The 16,183-nt window shown below is 43.0% G+C and overlaps 1 protein-coding gene across 3 annotated transcripts; it reads left to right on the forward strand.

The window, feature by feature from the left end:
- The first annotated feature begins 488 nt into the window (after positions 1 to 488).
- On the forward strand, positions 489 to 15,884 carry LOC124122908 (protein-glucosylgalactosylhydroxylysine glucosidase-like). 3 transcript variants are annotated; one of them, XM_046486106.2, is made up of 13 exons: positions 489 to 627; positions 1,102 to 1,190; positions 2,378 to 2,691; positions 4,598 to 4,806; positions 6,436 to 6,649; positions 7,406 to 7,590; positions 8,754 to 8,977; positions 10,802 to 10,985; positions 12,118 to 12,327; positions 12,956 to 13,165; positions 13,814 to 13,914; positions 14,876 to 15,001; positions 15,448 to 15,884. In XM_046486106.2, the coding sequence occupies exons 2-13, from the start codon at positions 1,188 to 1,190 to the stop codon at positions 15,799 to 15,801; spliced, it is 2,334 nt and encodes a 777-aa protein (XP_046342062.2). In that variant the 5' UTR covers positions 489 to 627; positions 1,102 to 1,187; the 3' UTR covers positions 15,802 to 15,884. The 3 variants fall into 3 exon arrangements, with proteins under 3 accessions (XP_046342062.2, XP_048258911.1, XP_046342069.2); XM_048402954.1 differs by having other exon boundaries at positions 517 to 597; XM_046486113.2 differs by lacking the exons at positions 489 to 627; positions 1,102 to 1,190 and adding an exon at positions 1,199 to 1,323.
- Positions 15,885 to 16,183: the final 299 nt, after the last annotated feature.

The raw sequence follows: 16,183 nt of genomic DNA on the forward strand, positions 1-16,183 counted from the left end.
GACCACAGTACCAATGGGTATACGTTTGCAGTATGATCTACAACGCGTGGTGTTCAGTGTCGCTCACGAAGCTTCCAACTAATTGCGGTGTGGTGGGGTAACCTAGTGGTTAAAGCGCTCGCTCGTCACGCCGAAGACCAGTGTTCGATTCCCCATTCAGTGTGTGATGCCCATTTTTGGTGTCCCCTGCTGTGATATAGCTTGAATATTGCGTAAAACCACATTCATTCACTTACCAACAGATAGTTTTGAAAAAAACTGAATGTGCGAAAACGTATGGCCGGCTGACAACTCGTTAGGAATTAGATAGGCGGACTTTTTAGGTCCAGATAATGTAATTTGACCAAGGATCGTAATCGGAGTCCACCTGGGATTCGAACAACGAAAAGCTGATTCTTACAAGGCTTAGGGACAAAGTACTGCACAGCGACTGATGTAACATTGTGGTGTGAAATAGGATCTCCATAAACACATTGCCAGGTTTGTCTGGCTTGTTTTGCAGCGTGGATATCGGCCAGGCGCTGGCACAGATAGACAACTTGTCTTGCAGTCGACATGCAACTCTATACTTGACTGCAGCCAGGCTTATTCTAGACGGTCAGCACAGATACCGGCATACGGTCTCTGGTCAGTACAATCATTACAATGATAGGTTTATATATATATATATATACATCGTTTCTGTACAACATAGACGAAGAACGCAATAGTATACAATGCTACTGTCCTATTCACAGCATGTTTCCGTGGAAACGCAAAGATATGTATTCTAAAATTGTTAACACATTATCTGAATCGCAAAATGCACAACTGGAGGACTTGTTGCCCAAACGTCGTAAAGTGGTTTGTAGACAAACATACATACAGGCAGTTATTTGCTAATTGGTAGCAAATCAAGGTCATATCAGAGTAATTTAATTTTTACACGCTTTTATTATGGACAAGCGTCGGTCCGTAATTCGTTATACCGTTATCTTTTCGGCTTCTGATATAGGTCCAATCAGTGCTTCTTATAAAAATGGCATGTTTATATACCTCTTATAAAGTGCATTGGATAGCGCGCTGTATTTTATGACCAGCAACTTCGTCATGTTTCAACAGTTGAACCGATCACGCCTTATAGCGGGGACGGAAGGGGGCGTGACTACCGATGCTGAGGCACATGCTGCTCCAGATACGGGATCCATATGGTATGTATCTTAGATTAACCTAGGGGCAAAGGTCACGACCACCTTGTTGTGAGGGTGGACAGCTGGGGTGTATGTCTAACCACTTACTGACAACTATCAATAGTGTAAGAACAGAGTGCGGTTTGAATATAAGGTAGGTGTAACATAGGTTCTATTGACAGTAATGTGTGCACAACCTCGCGTGTATTTTCCGACCATATATTACTAAATATAGGATCTAGAATCGTGATGGGAGGCAAAATATAACATATATTCATCATGGTTTCGGAGGCCAGGACCTGGCTGGACTGGTGTGTCATCGTACCCAAATGTGTGGATTTAAGAGTCCCGTTAGCAATAACGGGATCGAGTGGTGAGACTTGGTTGAATCGTGTCATCGTATCAGAATTGCGTAGATCGATGCTCATGATGTCAATCACTGGATTGTCTGGTCCATACTGGATTTTTTACGGATCGCCGTCATATAGCAGCAATAATGCAGGGCGTGGCGTTAAACAACATACACGCACACACGTACGCAATCACGCACGCACGCACGCACGTACACACGCACGCACGCACGCACGTACACACACACCACCGTATCTTGTCGCCATGCTGGGCTATTGTAACCGCTGGATACTGTATATAGCTGAAATATCACTGATTACGTGATGCAGCAGCCGAAATATACCACTAGCTATATAAGATTGGAAAATGAGGATTTTCCCGTCGTTATATGGTCGAAAATATTGCCACGCGATTAGCAGTCGTAACATCACACATTTCAAGATAAGTATAATTAGTTCCTTAGGAAAACACTTAACATCATGATGAGGAAATATAGGTCAACGGCAGATGTCAAGCTCTGATTTGGATTATATTAATTGCGACATCTAGCCTGAAATTGGGGTGACATCTAGCCTTGAAGCAGTTTCCGAGATACATTTTTTGTTTCTTATCAAAGGTGTGTTCCGAATGTAACTTCAATATAACATTAAAACAGCATTTCAGTTGTTTGTTGACTGTAAATTTTATCATGACTAAGCGAGACTAGGGTTGCGAATGGAGATCGTTACTGGAATGTAAGAAGGAATGTTGTATACATTAAAATGGGTGGTGCAATAAGAGCTACTCCGGCACAACAGACAGCTTCATGTCCTCATCAGTGATGAATGGTACAAATATGCGGCAATTATTCAATCCAGGTTTCCATCCAGGGCGTCATGATGGCGGGTTTCCTGACACTTGTCGTCACCACAATGATGCTGCTTCTTCACACCTACGGACACAGAGACACGGGCAACGTCGTGTCGTGGATGGATTCCCGTAAAAGTCCAGATGTCCATTTAATAGGGTCGTTCGGTCAGTCTGCTGGAGTCACCACGCCTCATGGACATGGGTCATCAGACAGGATATGTACGAATCGTCATGGTGACACGCGTTACAGAGTGTCCTGTGACGCTGACAAGGCCCCGCCTTCCCCTCTTCCCCAAGACGCAACCGTGTTTGAGTTCGATGAGTAAGTTGCACCCACATATTGATGTGGAGGGAGGCAAGATTCTATGGCCTTTGTGTTAACTGTGGCCATTGTCGTGAAATATCACGAGGGGAATAGTTTGTTTATCTAGATTGACTTAGAAAAAACTTGAGTTAAACAGATAATATAACAGCTGTCCTGGCCTGCGGATATTGATCACCTCCGAAGCCTCCCTTAAGGTCCTTGATAGAATTGGTCTTCAGCAATCAATGCTTGTCGTAAGAATCGAATAACGGGTTCCGTAGGTCTGGGTCGCTGACTTTGTTGATGCATGCTACTGCATACCAATTGCGTGGATTAATGCTCATGATGTCAATCACTGGGTACTTTGTCCAGACTCGGTTATTTACAGACTGCCGTTATACTGGTGTATTGCTGAGTACGCCGTTTAACAACAAACAAATATCTTCGAGGGTAACTTCTTTACTAAAGTGACATTTAGAAGTTAGTATGGTGTACAAGGGAGATAGTTCTCTGGATATACGTGTGCTTCATAACGGTGTTAGGACCCGTGAAGATCCAGGATAGAATAGGTCTTCAGCAACCCACACTTGCCTTAAAAAGCAACTGCTTGTCGGAAGAGGCGAGTACGTGATCGGGTGGTCAGGCTCGCTGACTTTTTTGTTTCATGTCATCGTTTCCCATTTGCGTACATCGATGCTCATGATGTCAATCACTGGATTGTCTAGTACAGCCCCGATTATTTTAAGACCGCCGTCATATAGCTGGAATATTGCGGCGTTAAACAACAAACAAACAAACAAAACAAACATAACGGTGTAAGTATATATCTACACTGAAATCCATTGTAATAAAAAAGTTGTACATCCATAGAACTATCTCCCTTGTTCATCTTCGAGGATTCTGTCACATTTCATGACCTCGGTTGTCTCTCTTGACCGTCAATAAATCGAGGATGGCTACGAATATCGCACTTATAAAGGAGAAAGGACAATCCAAGTTCCTGATTTCCATTATCACTGCAAGGCAAAAATTGAGACATTGAAATTGGATGTGGAGTATTGAGTTAGTGATCATGATCAAGGCCACTTAACGCTTGATTTGGAACACGGTAAATTCAAACTTGATGGGGTTATTGTCTTCGCACGAGTATACGTAGTAGAGTACTGGTATATCATAATAGGTACATACCCTTTTCTCAGTCTTCGTGTCATGTACATCTAGCTCCAAGACGTTTACATATCTTTCAAAGATCGATCAAACTGTACAAATGTCGATTAGACAAAGACCATGTATTTTTCGACCTTATATTTCTAGATATAGGATAAGAGGCAATATAACATATTCCTTATGATTTTGGAGGCCAGGACCTAGCTGGACTGGTGTGTTTTCGTACCCATATGTGTGGATATAAGGGTCCCGTTGACCGCCTCCGTTGTCTAGTGGTAGAGCGTCCGCCCGGATAGCGAGTGGTCCGGGGTTAGATCCCGGCGGCGTCATACCAAAAGACGTTAAAATATGGTACTTGTTGTTACCCTGCCTGGCGCTCAGCATTAAGGAGCTGGTCGGCTCGAAGTCAGTATACTGTGTCTGAGTGGGGTATTCCTGTTAAATTGCAGCATGGTATCTCAGTGGGCTAGCACTATAAAATCGGCATCAGTCAGAACTAGTACATGCAGCGAAAAACACACTCGTGCTATACAAGTGCGGTAATCTGGGGCGACGTTCAACCACATTTTACCTCACCTGTTCGATACACAAGACTGAAAAGGTTAGCTGCAGAACCTTTGGTCCTATCTTCTGGTCTAGGTTAATTCTCCCCACGGGAAAAGAATATCTTCATGCTATCTATGTATGTGTCTATACAGAAATATTCAATATTAAAATGAACATTCCAGCATACCTTTATACATGGTCTCACCGATAGGTACCCGAAAGATGAACGCCTATGGCCCGAGATCGGCAATGGCCACGTGGCCACAGTCGTCAAGGGCGACTCCATGTTCATGAATGGTCTGTATAACGGCAAGGAACGGGACAGTCACAGAGCCCGACTTCCGTCCACCGTGGCCGTCTCCATCACCTCCATTACCCCTAGCAACGTCACTAAGAAATTCGCCCTTGACATTGGCAGAGGTGAGATTCCACAGACGTATTTAAATATCATATTTATAAAATGGGACCCTTGAAGATCCGGGGTAGAATAGGTCTTCAGCAACCCATGCTTGTCGTTAGAGGCGACTAACGGGATCGGGTGGTCAGGCTCGCTGACTTGGTTGATGCATGTCATCGTATCCCAATTGCGTAGATCGATGATCGTGATATACATCCAGGGTTGTCTAGTCCAGAATCGATTATTTACAGACCGCCGTCATATAGCTGGAATATTGCTGAGAAGGGCGTTAAACAACAAACAAAAATCAAATAAAACGGACCCATTTTGAAATAGATGTTTATACATGTTAGCTAGATTACGTCGATTAGGTTTCTTCAGCATCAAGATGAATCCAAGACATTTCTGATGAGGACTCGATGAGCAGTAGACGCCCATCTATAGATTAAGGCTCTATTTATGAGTGAGTGGGTGAGTTTACCCATATGGGGAATCGAACCCGGACGTTCGCGTGATGAGTTGACGCTTAACACAAGGCTACCCGACCGCCCCTTATACTGATACATCAACATAAAACTATTACTAGTAAGAGTCGAACGGCGACTAAAATAGACATCGTTGGTCAAAATGGCTGCCTTGTCTCGATGACGCCTGAATGGTGAACTCCCGGGTAATGTCAAGCGGAGTTGAGTTTATGAAAATGTATATACGAAAACACACATAACGTCTCGATGCATAAATGTGTATACACATGAAAGAGGGACTTTTTCCTTCTTATTTTTTAAAGAAATAAAAAAATATTATTTTTTTTAATGAAGGATTTTGTGCCACGATCTGGTGCCTCTTTCCAGCCCCGGTTTTAAAGATAGTAATTAGTGCCTTGTGTGAACCTCTGACATTATCTTTATCTAATCAGGGAAGATTACTATAGATGTACACATAAAGTTGGGGTAGCAGACAAAGTGGTGTTTGGACAACTTAAATAACACATTCTAGAAGTGCCAATTCCTGAGCCACGTCTCTCTATTAATATCATAGTGTATATCAACAAGAAATCGGCGATATAACATTATTCCTAAACGAATTGCACCAAAAACCATCATATAGTCTGTATTCAAACTGACATCTTCCCGAGTCAAGGGAGTTAACCGACTGCAAAAGTCCAGTTTCCACATAGTCGGTTAATTCCCTTGCCTCGGGAAAATGCAAAACTGGAAATATCTTCGAAATGTAAAGATTGTTCAGTAAAAATCTATGTTGTACACAGAACGTTATTGAACAAACGACTTTCCACATTACATTATGATATATATTTCAAAGTTTACGTGTAATAGTTTCCGTTTACATGTGGAAATTAGAAGACACAGCTACACTTCCCATAATGAACGATTTTGAGATTTTTGTTTGCCCCCAAACTGTAAATATATTGAAGATGAAAAACATGTGATGTCTATATGTGAAAAATATGCCACTATAACAAGTATGTATAAAACGCCATATTACACTGCAGATCTATCCCTAATACAATTCACACAGATAATGCAAACAGGCGATAATCTTGCCCTTCAAAATGTGGGTTTATACTTAGCAAAAAGCTACAAATAAAGAAATGAAATTGTTACTGAAATATATTGTCTGTCTGTATATCACAGGTGTATACTATGAGCGCTATGACGGAGATGGGTTCTACGTTGAACTACGTATGTATGCACACAGAGTGGTGACGAGCGTGATCGCCATAGAGCTGATCATAGCCGACACGTCCGACAACCGCAACAGTGACGTCGCGGTGACCTTACACGTCAACAACGGCACAGCCAGTGACGACATCACTTGGACGAAGGTTGACGACAGCGGTCAGATCACGTGAGTTTAACTTAAAATGTTTATATCTACAATGAATACACATAAACAATATTTATATATAAACGATGGGGTAATTAACTTGAGTTGGGCAGCTTGTTGACGATGGAGATGCAAAGACGTCCACCTGTTCGGCAATATTCGTGTTGGATGAAGATCAGTATTGACGAACGTTTGATAATGTTTTGTTATGGTGGGTGTGAGTGAGTGAGTTTAACGCCGCTTTGATCAGTATTCCAGTTATATCAAGACGTGTCAGCTTAATGTGGGAGGAAAGCCCGGAGTGATGCAGGTATGAGACATTTACCATTTTCTGTGAAACCCACGAGCACGGTTATAGTGCTGACAGACTATGTGGGAAACAACGGTGATATACACAAGCTTCCTATGGAAATGAATCGCCAAACAAAAAAGGAAATGAGTGAATGGTGTTAAAACGCCGTAGTCTCAAATATTCGATGTATTTCACGGCGGCATGTACATAATGGAGTCGGGACCAGGCAAATGACGAAATCGAGATGGGATGACGCCCATTCAGCCAAATCACACAGCCTGTCCCGATCAAAAATAGTTGCTTTTAACAACATGCCTATCTTAACCCGGGTGGGCCTATTTTGACTCAAGGCCAAACGGGTCTCAAGGAACCCCGGCACGAATAGGGACACAGAGAAGTGCTACACCCTAGACGTCCGGAGAAGCCATGACCTCACATGTACAGTAATAGACACGGTGGTGATCAGCCATTTTGTATTCCACTAGTTCAAAGAGCGGCTACACCAAAGAAGCTGAGTACTTTGCGGTGGCACCGGTGACGCCGGTGACAGTTTTTTCCAGCAACATCCCCAGCAGAGCGTCACTTCCGGGAGGCATCTCCAAGGAGGATGTTGTTTTCTTCACGTCTATCAGCACAGACAAAAGCAAGGCCATCGACGGCTTCAACCAAGGTCAGAGACAAGAAACCGTCATCAAATTAATCTGTCATCTAACTTGCTGTACTGATAATGGTGATAATGCCGTATTGGCATCTGGCTACTATGTGGTTACTATGTTACTTTCTAGTGTACACATAGGTACTGGTTTTCAGAAGGGAATCGCCAAACTTTCTGTCTGAAATTTCTGTCTGTAAGTCTAGACAGTCGTCTCCCTTTCTGTAAGTTCAGACAGTCGTCTGGCTTTCCGTACGTTCAGACAGTCGTCTCACTTTCTGAACGTTCAGACAGTCGTCTCACTTTCTGTAAGTTCAGACAGTCGTCTCACTTTCTGTAAGTTCAGACAGTCGTCTGGCTTTTTGTAAATTCAGACAGTCGTCTCACTTTCTGTAAGTTCAGACAGTCGTCTCACTTTCTGTAAGTTCAGACAGTCGTCTGGCTTTCTGTAAGTTCAGACAGTCGTCTGGCTTTCTGTAAGTTCAGACAGTCGTCTCACTTTCTGTAAGGGCAGACAGTCGTCTGGCTTTCTGTAAGTTCAGAGAGTCGTCTCACTTTCTGTAATATCATAGATTAGTTCAGACAGCCACACGCCTTTCTGTAATGAATGAAAATCTGAATGAAAATCTGAATGAAAATCACGATTTAATAGCTACAGCAGGATAGTGCAGGATAAAAGCTATTGTCATAAAAAAAAATCAGATGTTGATATAAAAGTTACATTTAAAATCATTTGGTAATGAAAATGGTACAGCAAGGCGTGCAACTGTTTGAACTAATATATAATGTAACAGAAACCAGACGACTGTCAGCACCTATATACAGTCACCTGCCTGTTCGAAATATTATAATAATTTCGGACAGTCGTCTGGGTTTCTGTAATGCAATCTGCGTTTAAAGACATCCATATGGTTTCTATAATTTTACATACCGGTTCAATCAGTCACCTATATACTGTGTATGGCAAGTTTACAGATTTACGTGGCGTTCTGTAACGTAAAATATAATGAGAAGATCGGACAACAAACAAAGTGTACACTGCAAGGGCGGATACAACATTTTTAAAAGGGAGGGGTACAAAATATCAAAAATCCCATTTCCCCACCACATCCCTCCAGATCCACCTATGTACACTGCTAATAAAATACGCTCATGTCTAAATGTAACTTATTCTTTGTTAGCTATGGCGTTAATGTCGAATGGGACGCTATACTCCTCCCACGTGGCTGCTTGGGGGGATCTTTGGGAGAAGGGTCGCGTGGATGTGGAGGGGAACCTCACCCTTGCCAGAATCAACTATGCCTGTCTCTACTACCTCACCAGTTCTCTCCCTTTGAAGGAGGATGCCGCCTGGCCATTCGTTGGCCTGTCGCCAGGAGGACTAGCCCACGGCGCCCGTGGGAAGGTAATGCATTTTCGTAATGAACTGGACTTAGGTTGTTTGATTACGAAAGCCCATTAGAAAGCCCATCAGGACCATATTGGTATTTTTTTTTTTTCTCTTTTAAAACTCGTTATTACGACTTCAAAAACTTGACATACGAGAATAAAGTCGTAATTACGAGGAAAAAATCGTAATTACGTTTACAATGATGATGATGATGAAAATCACCGTGATATAATGACAAAGCAATAAACAGAATCTTATTATAAACTATTTTTTCTCGTAATTACGAGTTTTGAAAAACTTTGGGGCAGCCACACTGAAAGTCTTTAGTCCATAGCTGGAAAGTCTATACTGAGGAACAGCTAAATAGCAGGTGTTGATTTGCTGATCAAAGAGTTCTTGGTGGATTATGAAGCTGGAGCAGAATGGAAAGATAAGCTGGAGCCCGGTTGTTGACACACTTGTAAGACAAAGACAGCATTTTGTACATGATCCTTGACTCAACCGGAAGCTAGTGTAGATGCTTGAGGACAGGAGTGATGTGTGACGTACGTGATGTCCTTGTCACAATCCTGTTTGCCGTGTTCTGCACTAACTGGAGACGGTCTCGCGTTTGCTTTGCAACCCCCACAACAAGCTGTTTCAGTAGTCTAGCCGGGATAACACCAAAGACTGAATCAGGTTCTTAGCCGCCCCTGTGGTGATGTGGTTCCTTATCTGACCAATGCATCCTAAGTGAAAGTAGCATGATCTGCAAAGCTGGTTAACTTGGGCATCAAGGGTGAGGTTTGAGTCAATGATTATACCTAGACTTTTCACTTTGTCAGTCAGTCTGCGATTATCCAGTGGTAATGGTTGTCTCTGCTAAACTGCAAAGTTGATGTTTCGTTCCAGCTAGTAGGGCTTCGGTTTAGTCGTCATTTAACTTAAGCCTCCTTTATGACATCCACGACTTCATGTCAATAGAGCCCTCAGTAATGTGCCCCAGCGAAACTGATGTTTCCGTTGCTTTAGATGAATTGAGCAGTTGTTAGTTGTCTGCTGGTTCAGTCAATGATTCTGTACCACCATCTGTAGTGTGTTTGTATACAGTATAAACAACAGCGGACCTAGCACTGATCCTTAGGGAACTCCACACTCCATGTAGAAAGTATCTCCTGCTTGTCAATGATGACTGCTTGACTTCTACAGATAGGACCTAATCAGCCGTTAGTCGCCTCTTACGACAAGCATGGGTTGCTGAAGACCAATTCTAACCCAGGTCTTCAAGGTTGAGTGATTTGGGAGGTTAACATTTGGGAGTATTCACATCACGATGGTCACTCCTAAGCTCCAAGCCACGGAGTCATATGACACAACCATGCAACATGGCAGATTATTGTATTTGGTTTGTCAGCACCATACCCGTGCTAGTAGATTTCACCTAAGTGATGACCGTTTAAGACATGCGTTACTGTCCACAACATTACGCTGACGCTCAAAGTGGCATTCGTCAAAAAGCCCCCTTCGTATATCAAAGTCATAGGCACACTCACCCCCCCCCCCCCCCCCCCCCCCCCCCTTCCCTCTTGAAAACCAAATGCAATATGCAGGCAGTAAAATTATCTACGAGAGATCTTTGATAGTTTAGACCCCTCCCCTTTAAAATGCTGGATCCGGCCTTGAAAGTTGACAGTAGTTACACATAATGCATACTAATCAAAATAAGTTAAAGAACACCCGATTTGTTTTTCATATGACTAAACATGAAGTTAATCTGTGGCCATATACTAGTAATCATATAAAATAACCGGGTGTTCTTTAACTTCTTTGGAGTAGTATACATCAGTTACTCGTCCCCAGGATTATAACGGCCACGTGTTCTGGGACCAGTCCACGTGGATGTTCCCACCAATCATGATGCTCCATGCTGACCTAGGCCGCACGGTGGTTGGCACCCGCATACGCACGTTGAAAACAGCCCAGATGTTGGCCAACTCGACTGGATACCGCGGAGCCAGATTTCCATGGGAGTCGGCATTCACAGGTCTGATTTTCTTTCCACAGAAAGTTAGTATGATAGTCAAGGAATACAAAACACGAAGTAGAGATTAATTTTAATTAATTGACGTCCCGTAATACCAAAGCCTTATTTACATATTTTAAGTGTAAAGCTCCCGATAAATACGAGAAATAATTTATAAGTTTTATCCAGGATGCATCATGCCTTCCGGTTCTGTCCACTTCTAAATGGACCGCCTACGTGGTCTAGTGGTTGAGCGTCCGCCCGGAGAGCGGCTGGTCCGGGGTTTGATCCCCGTCCGCGTCATACCAAAAATACCCGTCAAAAGATGGTACTTGTTGTTACCCTGCCTGACGGCATTAAGGGGCTAAAACAAGGACTGGTCGGCTCGGAGTCAGTACGTCGCTTTTTAAGTGCAATAATCTTGGACGCGACGTTAAACCCTATTTCACCTCACATCACCTCACCACTTCTAAATGCCGTCTTAAGGGATAAACGAATATTACAAACACAAACACAATTCTGTGTTTTTCGTTTAATCTTTGAGAACTTTTAATTTATAAGAGAAATAGTGTTTAAGTTTTGATCAGTTCATCATTCTGTAACACGTTGATAATGTTCATCACGCTGGGGGCGGTGGGGTAGCCTAGTGGTTAAAGCGTTCATTCGTCACACCCAAGAATCGGGTTCGATTCCCAACATGAGTACACTGGGTGGACTCCATTTCACGTGTCCCCCGCCGTATGCTGGAATATTGCTGAAAGCGGCGTTAAATAATTCTCACTCACTTCATCGCGCTGATTTTCAGATTCATCAGATCTGTACTAGTGCTATAGCTGTTAATGACATACTTGGCAGTGTGTATACGGCTGAATAAAAAAAATAAATGTTTCATGGGAAGAATACAAACAAACACGAGTGGGCACATATTGGTCTCGGTTCTTTGTTACAATGTCAGTTGTCAAGCATGGCAATGTATGGAAACATCGTATTCTTCATATGACGCAGGAGATTTGACATTTTGTTATTGGTCGTAAAATGACTGACGCGAAGGATATTAAGTGACGTGCCGATGCTCTATAAACAAAGCATTTCAATTTTTAAGCCTATGAACACCGATAAAAAATAGGTACCAAAACATGCATGTATATTTCAGGAATGGAGACCAGTCCTTCAGAGGCTTGTGGTGATCTGGAACAACACATCACCGGCGACGTGTCCCTGACGTTCCGCCAGTATCTTCAACTCACAAACGACACCGACTTCCTCACCCTGGGGCGGGGACTGGACGCTATCACCAACATGGCCGAATTCTGGGCCTCGCGGGTTGTCAGGAACACCACTACAAATCTGTGGGAAATACATGGTACGTCTGTCTGAACACTACCACAAAACTGTTGGAGATAGGACATGTATGTCCATAAATAAAAGCGACAAAACCCTTTCCATATTCATAAGAAATATCTGCCCCAAACAGAGTCGGTTATTAGGTATGATGAGCATGTGTTTATGAATCACTATCAAATGCAAAGGCAAGTCAATTGTTCACCTGAAAAAACACCGGAACATATGTTACAAGTAAAAATAGGGAACTGCATCATTTTTGTCACTGATGCGTCAAATTTGGAAATGTCCTCAACATGTCTACCATAAAACCTTTTGTATCCATGTGGGGAACCAAACACGGGCATGGGCGGATACAGCTTTTTTTTAAAAAGGGGGTGGGGCACACACACACACACACACACACACACACACACACACACACACACACACACACCCTCTGTATCCGCCGGGTCTTCGGCGTAACGAGCCAACGCTTTAACCACTAGGCTTCCCCACTGCCCCTCTGACTATTTAGAACAATACTACAACTTTGAGTTTAATTTTAACCTACTGGGATAGAGACTCGTGCACGAATTTATACCTGCGTTCTCATCCCCATCTGTCATGTCGCAGCTAGGGTGTGTACAGTGGTAAAGCTTATTGAACAGGTGTGATGCCGCCGGACGAGTACCACTACAACGTTAGCAACTCCGTCTACACCAACACCATCGCCAAGCTCAGTCTACTGACCGGGGTGTACTCCAGCAAGATGGCGGGTCAGGTTGCCCCTGACAACTGGCAGGACATCGCCGACAACATGTACATCCCCTTCGACGACAAGCTACAGTATCACCCCGAGTTTGACACCTACAAGATAGGTATAGGCTACATCTATGAAGTCGGTGTTTACTATTCAAAATAATGGCCGTTTTGTTACTGACATATGCATATAAATGGCAAGCCGACATCACTGGATACTCTTTATGAAACAAAGATATGATATACTAATATGGCGGAGGAGGAGGTAGGTGTTCAAATATTGAGGACAACTATTGTTTTGGGACTAAAATTTCGAAAACAGCGTAAATGCTCATGACAACAAATTGTTTGGGCGATCATGATGCTGGGAGAGGGGAGGGGGAGTTACTCTCAAGGAATGGCAAACATATTTGAAGGATCGTCTTTTTCTTCACACCGTGGGGATTATGGGAGACAGTCGACTAAGTGAAAACTGCATGTAATTGAATCTGGTTTTTATTTCCTGCTATCGATCACTTGTTTACATAAACTTTATTATTTTTTAGACTGCCGTGACAGCTAAAATGTTATGTAAAATCCAGTTCGCTCGTCTTTTCAGTTACTCAAATCTCGATTCAACCACAGACCCAATCTCATTACAAAGATCCTTTGTTTAGCGGTAGCGAGAACTAAGATCTGATTTTAATGAGATTGCAACAGACCTGTTAAAGGTGTATTGATGGTCTCCGATACGCCAGGCAAGAGTAGGTGTTTGTCTCTGTCTGCAGGCACGGTGGTGAAGCAGGCGGACGCGGTGATGCTGGAGTTCCCACTGATGTCGCAGCTACCGCAACATGTGCTCAGGAATGACGTCACTATCTACGAGAAGGTAACCTCACTAATAGTTGATGAGTGAGTGAGTTTGGGTTTGTACAGTATTCCAGTTATATCAGGTGTCCGCTTGATGGGGGGAGCTCGGTGTGATGCAGGTCTCAGACGTTTACCACTTTGTAAAACCCACGAGTATGCTGCTGACAAACTAGAAACATAATCTAGGAGAACCGGGATTCGAATCAACGATAATTACTATGGTGTGCCCAGGGGACGCAACTCTGCACAGCGAATGTCAATGAGGTTTTGTTTGTTGTTTAACGCCACACTCAGCAATATTCCAGCTATATGACGGCGGTCTGTAAATAATCGAGACCAGGCAACCCAGTGATTGACATCAGGAGCATCGTTCTATGCGATTGGGATACGATGACATGCATCAACCAAGTAAAGGAGCCTGACCACCCGATCCGTTAGTCGCCTCTTACGACGAGAAACAGTCGCCTCTTATGGCAAGCATGTGTTGTCCAAGACCTGTTATTCTCCTGGATCTTTACGGGTCTAGTTAACTAGGTATTACACGGACACGTGTGTGTCCGACTGCATCTGTCTCATATTATAATTATCTTCAGTCGGAGTTGGCTATATTCCATTCATATCCGGATGGAAGATACCAGGAATCAGGTTTCACACATTGTACCCTGGGGATTTGAAACCCGATCTCCGGCTCGATGAGCAAACACTTCAACCTCAAGGCCACCCAGCGGTATCCAGCGGTACTACAGCAAATTATTCTGGCATTAATAGATACTATCATTTTGTTTGAGTGCATGATTTATAATGCGGTTGAATGACTGATTTGTTTGGTTTGCTTTGTTATTGAAAATATGGAACTCAAGTGTAAGGAAGACATTTGGATCACTGATGTCCTATTGTTTTGTCTGTTTGGCATTCATCATGATAATCATCTTCATTATCGGGATGTGGAATAAGACGTGTCTGTGCACGTGTGTGATTAGGTGACTCCTGGTGGCCCAGCAATGACTTGGGGGATCTTCGCCATCAACTGGTTGCAGCTAGGTGACAAGGTCAAGGCCGACTCACTGTTTCAGCGCACCATCTTGAATGTCCAAAAACCGTTTTATGTAAGTAGAGAATCACTTGAATATCGCACATGATTTGAATATTCATCGTAACATACATAGTATCGTTTGATGTTCCTATTTTCAAAGTACTGAAAATATGAATTTAGATCGCAGAGGTTTACAGCTTTGGTAAAACCCGAGAGTTCGTTTAACGTCCCAACAAACCAAGCAAAACACTTGGGAGATGTATTTTCTGTAATGGAGAAACTAATTCTTCTTCCGGAATCAACAGATTTGAGAGATTTCTCCTACTTAAAATATGTTTGATATTATTAACTCTATAATTCTGCATAAAGGCCAATGGTTGTGTCAGTTTTACTTATTAAACTGCACGTTCAGAATCAACTGCAACTACAATAGTGCGACGTCATCATAATGGCTTGGTTAACTAGGAAGAATAAGTCCTTGGTTATAACACTGCTATTCACTGTCTAAATTCCCCCCAGATCTGGACAGAGAACGCGGATGGTAGCGGGGCCGTCAACTTCCACACTGGTATGGGGGGATATCTACAGGCAGTTATTTTTGGTTATGGTGGATTCCGTATTGAGGATACACAACTAGCGTTCAACCCCAACCTCCCTCCGTCAACCACACGCCTCTCCATCACCGGCCTCGACTACGGCGGCAACTCTGTGGATCTGGCAGTGGACGCCACCAACATGACAGTCACTGCAACATCACTCGCCAACCCCATGACCGTCACAGTGTTTGGTCTTGGGGTCACTGATAATCTACTTCTTAATCAACCTCGGACATATGCTAGACAAAGGGCGGCTTTACGCATAACATTCAAATAGTCTTTACTGGCTGGAAATGAACAATTTCAAGATATTTTACTTTTTGTAATAACTTTATTAAAAAATAAACATTTTTTTATGTTTGTATGTTTTTAATTTGACCAACCACAACGTCACCAACGAGTGAGTGAATGGCCTTCAACTTCCACAGTATTGATAAGTGTAAATTGGCAGGACTCCAGGCCAAAACTATGAATAAACAATTTCTTTTAGGAAGTGGCCTGATGTTACATAGGTTATATTAGGGATTACTTTCTTAGTAAAATTTACATTACAGTACTTTCTGGGGTGGAGTCCATTGCCAGTATACACTTATCAGAGGGGTACACAAAGTACGTGATCTAGACTCCCATTGTCGACTTCCCTTCTGTGGAAGCCAAGC

Source organism: Haliotis rufescens, unplaced genomic scaffold (genome assembly GCF_023055435.1).
Source record: "Haliotis rufescens isolate VD_foot unplaced genomic scaffold, xgHalRufe1.0.p SCAF_3, whole genome shotgun sequence".
In the NCBI taxonomy this organism is placed as follows: domain Eukaryota; kingdom Metazoa; phylum Mollusca; class Gastropoda; order Lepetellida; family Haliotidae; genus Haliotis; species Haliotis rufescens.

What these genes read in the sequence shown, in the direction of transcription:
- LOC124122908 (XM_046486106.2), top strand. An exon ending in ACCGTGTTTGAGTTCGATGA is followed by an intron (nt 2,692 to 4,597) that starts GTAAGTTGCACC and finishes TCTCACCGATAG; the next exon opens with GTACCCGAAAGATGAACGCC. An exon ending in ATGGGAGTCGGCATTCACAG is followed by an intron (nt 10,986 to 12,117) that starts GTCTGATTTTCT and finishes TGTATATTTCAG; the next exon opens with GAATGGAGACCAGTCCTTCA.